The sequence below is a fragment of the Nannospalax galili genome, unplaced genomic scaffold, assembly GCF_000622305.1.
Source record: "Nannospalax galili isolate Female #2095 unplaced genomic scaffold, S.galili_v1.0 scaffold1255, whole genome shotgun sequence".
Taxonomy (NCBI): domain Eukaryota; kingdom Metazoa; phylum Chordata; class Mammalia; order Rodentia; family Spalacidae; genus Nannospalax; species Nannospalax galili.
The window spans coordinates 1980433-1989162 of record NW_008336359.1 but is presented as its reverse complement, the minus strand read 5'-3'; the positions used below and the strand labels follow the sequence as shown (position 1 = coordinate 1989162).

The window sequence follows — 8730 nt, the reverse complement described above, 5'->3', positions numbered from 1 at the left end:
ATTTGCTATGCAGTTAAGGATGACAAACTTCTAATCCTCCATCCTCCAGTTCCCAAATGCTGGGATCACAGGTATATGCCTGGCTAAAACGTTTAAAATTATTTTTTTTAAAGTTAAGTGGGCCTGATGTGGTGGCACATGCCTTTGATCCCATCACTCGGGAGGCAGAGGTGGGCAAATTTCTGTGAGATTGAGGCCAGCCTGGTCTACATAGCAAGTTCCAGGCCAGCTGGGGCTACAGAGAGACCCTGCCTCCAAAAAAACAAAACAAAAACAACAACAAAAAGTGGACTTCAGTAGGCCCGAAGTAGGCAGTAAGCTTTTTGTTTTCCTAATGAACTGAACAATGGATTTAGCTAGAAGTCTTGATGTTTAAATCCAAATTCTCCAACTTATTAGCTCTATCAGAATTTGGAAAGTTAAATGAACTTATCTGAGTCTTGGTCTCTTAATAAAATAATTAGAAATGCACTTTGAAATGAAATAGTTACTTCATTTAAAATGAAATAATTAGATGCACTTTGCAGAGAGACTGTGAGAAGAAATGAGAGTGAGGCAGATACAGGAAAACCCTGACCACAGTGTAAATTAGCATGATCCTTTCAGAAGATTTTATTTGAAAATCATTGATGTAATAAGAAACTAAATATTAAGTAATCTGCTGTATATTTTAATATTTTATTATTTTTATTTTACATGTATGAGTGTATTACCTGCATGTGTGTAAGTGCACGTGTCATACAATGCCTCCAGAGGTCAGAAGAGGGTGTTGGATCCTCTGGAATTGGAGTTATAGATGGTTGTTAGCTGCCATGTGGGTGCTAGAAATCAAACCTGGGTCTTCTTCAAGAGTAGCCAATGCTCTTAACCGCTGAGCCACCTCTCCAGCCCTATAATCTGTTATATTAACCATCAAGTTCTTAGCTAATTTTCCTTCCAGCAGGGGCAGAGGAAGCTGCCCAGTTGGAAGGAATAGTGACGGAACTTCTGCAGAATACCCAGGGATCTTTTTTCTTTTTTGGTCTTAAGTATTTTCTAAGATGGTTACATTCCATATAAGTTGCATTAGATAAATAACAAAGAATTTCAGTTGAATCAAATAATATGATTCTGATTAACAAATACACATGAGATGAGAAAGGTCTCTTGGACCACAGAGAAGAAGTGTTAAACTCCTATTAACAGGAAAGCTGCTTGAAGGCTGGCAAGCCTCCCTCAAAGGAGTTTTGGGAAATCCTGTGATGTCAGATGTAGGAATTTCCAGGGAAGTTAGTTTAGCATCTCATTGGCTTTCCTGCCTCTCGCAGAGGGATATGGAGTTAGTCATCACCTGTCCATTCCATGTTAGGTTTCATTTATTTGAGACCTGGTCTTGTATAGCTCAGGCTAGCCTTGAACTTGTGATCCTTATCTCATATACAAAGTGCTGGAATTACAGATGTGAGCAACTATGGCTAGCTTAAATTGATTTATTTACATAGAAAAATACAATAAAGAGCTTTACTTAAGAACAAGGGCTAAACAACATTTTTCTTTTGACACAATTAAAATTTTATTTAGAAATGAAACCATTTAAAGATGTACATAAATTTGAAACTTATTGAACATGTTCTGTTCAGAGCTGTCTGTTAACAGCTCCTAAATATGTATGAGCCTTAAATTAGACTAAACTGAAGCTCATCTAGAGAAAAATGAGGTAACTTCTTTGAGGTCTTCTTTGCATTTATCTATGCCTAAAGGTAACTGGCTACAAGCGCAAATTTTTTTAAAGAGCAATGCATGTCTCATAAAAGCAACAAAGTGGTCAATATTTGATAAGGATAATATTCAAACATTCTATTTAGATGTTCAAGTTTTGTGGCTTAGAGAGGACAATTTGAAAAGTAAACAGTTGGAAGTGTTACAAAAAAAAAACAAACCACAAAACATTCTATTTAGACAGTAACAATGTGGCCACTGTTGGCCTAAATTGGGAAAAATAATCAACACTCTGTTGTCTAGAGATAAGAAAATAACTTTAGAAGTTGTGGAACTTGAAAACTTAAGAAAGAAATGTATTTCCAAAGACAGCATCTCAGTGTACTGGGAAATGCTGAATGAAAAGAGTGACAGAGCTCCCCTCGGCGAGGAGCCACTCCACTACTCTCACTGGTGCAGAGGATGCCCAAGTGAGCCCCCAAGTGAGCAGTGAGTGAGCTCCTGGCAGTCTTCCAAGCTATAAGAGGCTTCAGTTTCTATAGGTTAGCACTTCATCCAGATTCTCTCCCTCCCTCCCTCCCTCCTTTTGGCTTTTTGAGGCAGGGTCACCCTATAGCCCCAGCTGACCTTGATCTCATAGAGATCTTGGAATTACAGGTGTGGGCCACTACACGCTGCTCTGTCCAGACTTTTTATGACTATGAACATGCTGATAATGACTGACGCTTTTAATAAGACTGAAATAAAAATGTAATAGAATTTCACATTTTTTCAAACACCATGTATGGGTCTGAGCTGATTAATGAGAAAAAAGTTTGAGGAAAGCTAGACAATGCCACATGACCAAAGAGGTCGACCCTTTCTTTCACAGCTTTGGTGAGGTGCTCCCAGAACATTCCTGTTTTGAAACACAATACAATGGGAAAACTTCCCACGAAGGCTCTCACAACTGCTCTGTTCTTTCACTTGTTTTTGCTTGTGTGAGGTATCAGGGCTTGCTTGTGCTGGAGGTAGAATTTGCAGGCATGAATGTGTTAACTTGACCAGATTATCAGGTTTGCCTTCCTCTTTAAATTAAAAAGTATAAGGAAGAGAATCTCCACAATGGAAGAAATGAGTGGTGTAATGCAGAGTTGTTGAGTAATATTGTCATTAAAAGTTCTAACTAAAAAACCCAACCTTCAGCTGGGTGTGGTGGTGTGCATACCTTTAATCCCAACACTTGGGCAGCAGAGGCAGGCGGATCTCTGTGAGTTCAAGGCCAGCCTGGACTACATAGTGAGTTCCGGGCCAGCTGGGGCTACAGGAAGACCCTGTCTCAAAAAGACCAAAACAATAAAAAAAAAAAAACAAAATAAAACAAAACAACAACAAAAACTCAACCTTTACTACATCCTGGTGCTGTTAAACTCTTCATGTCCAATTGGTCTCCCTCAGATGATTACCTGTTATCTCTGCCAAACCACTCCCTGGAGCGAGGCCTGTGGATTCCAGAGAGGTACTCCCTAGAGCTCCTTTTACTTATTTAATTAGCTAATTTAATTTAGTTTTTTGAGACAGGGTCTCACTCTGTAGCCCAAGATGGCCTAGAACTCACCATGTAGCTCAGGTTGCCTTGGCCTTGAACTTAATGACAGTCTTCCTGCCTCAGTCATCTGAGTGCTGGGCTTGCAGAGCTCCCTTTAGAACAACACAGAAGGTGATGTGGCATGATCTCCCCCAAGGGTCCTCTCAGAACACCTATGGCCATTCCCCTAGTGCAGGGCTAGGTAAATGTGGGAAATTTCTTTTTCTTTAGTGCTGGGGATGGAATCTAAGCCCTTGCATGTGCTAGGCAAGCACTGTGCCACTGTACTACTGCCCTAGAGTGAGCATATTAGTTCTTAATAATCATCCAGCTCTGGAAAAACCCAAAGGTAAGCAGAGAAGGCGCTCTGAATTTGCTGTCTTCCTTCTCCTGGAATTCCCCTTTTTCTTGCTTAAGCCAAAAGCAGAGGCTCATGGTCTCTAGTGGAGATGGCACATGGCTGACTGGAAATACAAAACAACTGCTACCCTTGAACCCCAGCCAACAAGCTCTCTGGCCTTCCTCGATGACCCAAGGGCAGTGATGGCCATCACTGAAAGGCAGACAGCTGCTCTGCCATGCTGGCCTGCTTACCAGGCTTTATCGCATGTTTATTTAAAGTGTGTTTCACATACACATAATTTGTATAAGTACACAGTAAAGTTGCACAATGGGTGGCACATGGTAGCACTTGATGCAAGTGTTTTTTTCCCCATTCCCATGGCCCAAGGAGGCTTGTGAGTAAGGCCATTTACACGGCTGAAAAACGATGATGAACTGAAGACAGCTCTCCTGATTGTGTAACTGTAACTGAAGATGGGCCTTCTGATTGTATAATTGTAACTGAAGATGGGCCTTCTGACTGTATAATTGTAACTGAAGATGGGCCTTCTGATTGTATAATTGTAACTGAAGATGGGCCTTCTGATTGTATAATTGTAACTGAAGATGGGCCTTCTGATTGTATAATTGTTCACTTCAGACCTCGGGATTTTTAATGCATCAAATAGGTGACAGACAACAGTTTGAGGCAGAAATGGTTATTCAAATGATGAAAAGTTGAGGAGCGTGTGCATGACTTTATGCCAGCACTGGGGAGGCAGAGGCAGGTGGATGGATCTCTGTGAGTCCCAGGTCAGCCAGGGCTACATAGTCACACCATGTCTCACACCTACCCCACCCCCCAAGTATAAGAAGTCTCAATCAACAGAAAAGTCATAACCTCTAGATCAGTTATTGCAACTTTCGGGAATTTTAAAATCTGAAAAGATCCCAGAAATCCCTAATGGCAATTTCTTCTTGAATCTATTTAAAATAAAAATGAAAGTTTTAATAATTAAGCTGCAGGCTCCACGGCTTGGTCACACAGTCCACATTTTAGCTTAAGTGTAGAACCAAGAAAAGACTGCTTTCCATAAACAAAATATCCTTTGGGTCTTTAGCAAACTAAACTAATGTGTGTCTATCTCCTCTTAACCAAAACCCTAAAGTCACCACAAGAAGCTACCACAAACAGTACACAATATCAAGTTGTAACACTGATTATTAATTTCCTGTTATTTATATATGATGAAGACACACTAAAACGAATCACTACCCAGGAAAGGTCAACTAGTAAACCAAATTATAAATGTGTAGTCACTAGAAAGAGAACATTAGACCTTAAGGCAGCATTGGTTGAGTCTTCTCTGGTAGAGTACCACATATTTAATTGACAAGTGAATGATTTTAAAACAATGATTTAAAATAAATGCTAAAACAATGCTTTGAAAAAGAAATATTGATTTTAGGATTCATGCAATATGAATTTGTATTGGAATTTTAATTTGGGATTAGAAAGTATACATAAGAACATAATGGTACAATTATTGCAGTCTTTCCTTGAATATAAAATATAGTAGAAATTACTACTATTAATTAGCACTCTTTGGGCTCCTTTTTAAAAATCCATTGTTGCATTGAAAGTAGTTACTAGAAAATTCTGCTGTGTTTAAATATCATGTGATCAAGTTGAGTTTTACTGACATGAAATGATTTTAAACTGCATGAATAACCTATCATGATGACCTGATTTTGTAACTATGTCCTTCGTGCTGGGTTTGCTTAGCTGGTAGACTGTCTAAATCACAGTGCCCCAAGCTTTGGTGCCAACCTAAAATGAGGACAACTACTGTGGCTGAAAAATCGAACTTATTTAAAAATGTTTCAAAGCTCTTTAATAAGTGCATTTGGGGATGTTTTCGTCGCAGCTTATTTTCATTGGGTTATGATGGTTAAGGATGAACATCAGTTGGCTGTTTTCGCATATCCAGGGATATCTGCCAACACAACTGTATGATATAAGGAATAGATTTTTTAAAAATGAACTCTAAAAAATGTTCAAACAGAAAGTGCTCTCACGTGGTGTGGAGAACTCAGACAGATGTAGGCACTTCTGCTTCGGGAGGTTTTCACATTTGGATTGCAGGTGGCTTCCCAAGTCCTCTGACTACTAGAAATTCCCTCACAAACCATCTAGCTCACTGAAAACTGTTCTCATAAACACCCTTTCAGAGCATTAATCTTTTCATCAAACTGTCTCTACACACAGTGGACATGAATCTTTCACTTCAGTGAGCAGCCTGGCCCCCTGGCAGAGGCAGCAGGGTGGTTCTCACACAAGGCCGCCTGCCCCACAGGACCAAGGTATCCACCAACAAAATGTAAAGGAGTGTGGAGTACAATTTTTCTCTAATATGTCTGCCTCTCTCTTTCTAGTTCCTTAGGTAAAAGTGATTCAACAAAGTGTAAATGATCCTTACACCACTCTAAAGCTACTGGGCTACTGGGCTACTACTTAAAACCAGTAGTTACTGGTAACTACTTAAAACAGTTTTTTTCTTTTTCTTTTTTTCAAGAAAACCTGTGCTAAAAAGGCACTAGATAAAATTAATTTCTTCACTCTTGTATATGGCAATTATATATTGTGTTAGACTCTATGATTTAACAAGGTGACATGTTTAGATAAAAACATCTGAATTATTCCGATCCATCTACTTTCATGTAAAAAAAATTTCAAGTCTGAGGAATAGTTGCTGTACTAATGGAGCCCAGCTGGAGCATGGAGTCAAGAGCGTCAGACTCTGTTGCCTCAGAACCAGTTTGCTGCAGACTCTGGCCTTGGCCACCAAGGGCGCTCCTCCTGGGAGGGTGAGCAGGACAGTGGCCTGGGCCCAGGAGGCTCACTGGCAGCAGCTGTGGGAGCCAAGCCTTCTGGAGACCTGAGTGAAGGAGACGAAGGTGAAGTTCTCACAGTTGTCCAGCTTGACCTTCTTGGCTAAGTTTGGGACAATTCCCCGGAGAGACCGCAGTCCCATCCTCTGCTCCTCATACCACACACTGCCCATGTCTGTGGTCTCTTTCCTGGCTGTAAGGTAGAAGGGGGACTTGGCCTCCATTTGGGTGGGCGGCCGATGGATATACATGTACTTGTAGAGGAGGCAGTAAGGGCACTGTTTGTGTCCCCTGGAATGCTCATGGTAGATTTTGCCATGACACACTCTAGTGGAACCACTCCGACTCTCTCGCTTGACACTGTCTGTCCGGGCAAAGTAGGGCTGGTTTTGTGGGTCTTTGAGCAGCTCAATGTCACCATACATTAGATCTGCATGCTCCTGCAGTGTCCGCATATTCAGGTACTGGCTGTTGTACTTGACCACAGTAGACAGGAGAGTGATGGGGCTAGCATCCCCTAGACACCCTGTCTGCCACATCTCTTCCTCGTCAGACAGGGAGAAGTAGACAATATTACGGGAACGGGCACCTGACATTCCTGCCTTACTCAGCACCCACAACTTCTCCTTGAGTTTCTTGGTGGAAGAACTGAAGGTGCTGCTGGTGATGGAAAAACCCACACCTGCATTCTTCAGGATGCGGTCCAGGCCTCGGCGAATGGCATGAAGTGAGGTAGCCAGGAAGTCTGAGCCATCACTCTTCTTGACGGTGACATAAAAGTTCTCCAGCAGCTCATTCAACTTCACTGCAGGGATCTCAAATGAGACAAACACCGAGGTTACACATTTGAGAACACCCAAACGGCTGACCCCTCCTTTTCCTAATCTCATTATTCCCTGCTGGGATGATTCAGAGATTAAGTTTAGTTCTGGAATCCTTCAGAAGGATGACTGAATTTCATGAGAACCTGGGGCCTGTCCTATGGAGGTTGAACCCTTAGCATTAGCATGATTCAGTATAACAGCAGTGAACTGCAACCTGGATGCTCCAGGCTTCATGGTTGGCTCCCTCTAAGTTCTGTAAAACTGAGCATTTCAACCTGCAAAGCAGGATATACTGGTGGATACCATCTCAAAAGATTTTATTAATGTTTACAGTAGACATGGGGCACGAGTTACCTAGGGTTTGTAAATAGCACTGAATACATGTGTAGACAAATACATACATACATTCAGATTACCATGACTATCATTATTCCTCTCTGGAATGTCCTTTCTTCTTTTTGCTTGGAAATCATTTGTTCCTTTCTCCTATAATAAAATTTAATCATCCTATCTGAAGGATTCCAGAACTAAACTTAACCTCTGAGACATTCCACGACTGACTTCTGTGATACCTGTGCCCACAGTATTTGCTTCCTGTTATTAAGCATGGGCTTCAGAGGAAGAGAACTAATATATCCAATTTGCATGGAACGCAAATGCCCTTTGATTTTCACTTGGATTTATCTGAATAGGTCCTACAATAATAATAGGAATAATCAGGAAGATTTTAACATCAGTATTTGTTAAAAAGATATGAAATACTTCATAAGTATAATGGCAGAGCTCCTTATTGGACAGGGTAGGAATAGAAGGAAGTTTGGCTCATAAGAATCTTTATGTTCAAGATGGAGATAAAAAGAGCAAAGTAGACCTTATTCTGTGAGGTCAGGCTAAACTACACATTCTTTGGACAAAAAGGAGATACCAATAAAAATGTGTAATTGAGTAGAAAGTGTACAGTTAACTCATTTTTCTTTCTTTCTTTTTTTTTTAAGCACAGAACTGTACTAGGATAGAATGAGCCTCCTCAGGATCTTCAGAGGCTGGTAATTCCTATCACCACAATTACTTTAGCAAACCTGGTTCCCTTAGCTGCTGCCACATCATGCAGAGCTAGTGATTGAGTTTGTATAAGTTAACTCATTTTTCTAATAGTTCTTGAGTCAAAGAGAAAATAAAAGGTGAATTACATATTAAAAACTGATCAAACTAGGGGCTGGAGAGAGATGGCTCAGCAGGTAAGAATGCTTGCTGCTCCTGCAGAGGCCTGGAGTTTGGTTCCCAGCACCCATGTCAGACAGCTCACAACCAACCCCTGTAACTCTAGTTCCAGGTGATCAGATGGCCTCATCTGGCTTCAACAGGTAATTACACATGTGCACAGACACACATACATAAACAAAAATAAATATTAAAAAATAAAAATAA

At 40.7% G+C, this 8730-nt stretch overlaps 1 protein-coding gene and 1 non-coding gene across 4 annotated transcripts in view; both read right to left on the bottom strand.

The window, feature by feature from the left end:
- Positions 1-5068: 5068 nt before the first annotated feature.
- Positions 5069-8730, bottom strand: part of Kiaa1958 (KIAA1958 ortholog) — a 165395-nt gene continuing 161733 nt past the window's right edge. For all 3 annotated transcript variants that reach the window (XM_008831135.3, XM_029562532.1, XM_029562531.1), the window contains one exon: positions 5069-7293. In XM_008831135.3, coding sequence (XP_008829357.1) covers positions 6487-7293 — 807 coding nt within the window. In that variant the 3' untranslated portion in view covers positions 5069-6486. The remainder of the gene's footprint in view (positions 7294-8730) is intronic.
- Positions 8303-8434, bottom strand: LOC115070034. Its single transcript, XR_003849240.1, has one exon. It is a non-coding gene; the product is annotated as a small nucleolar RNA SNORA66 (small nucleolar RNA).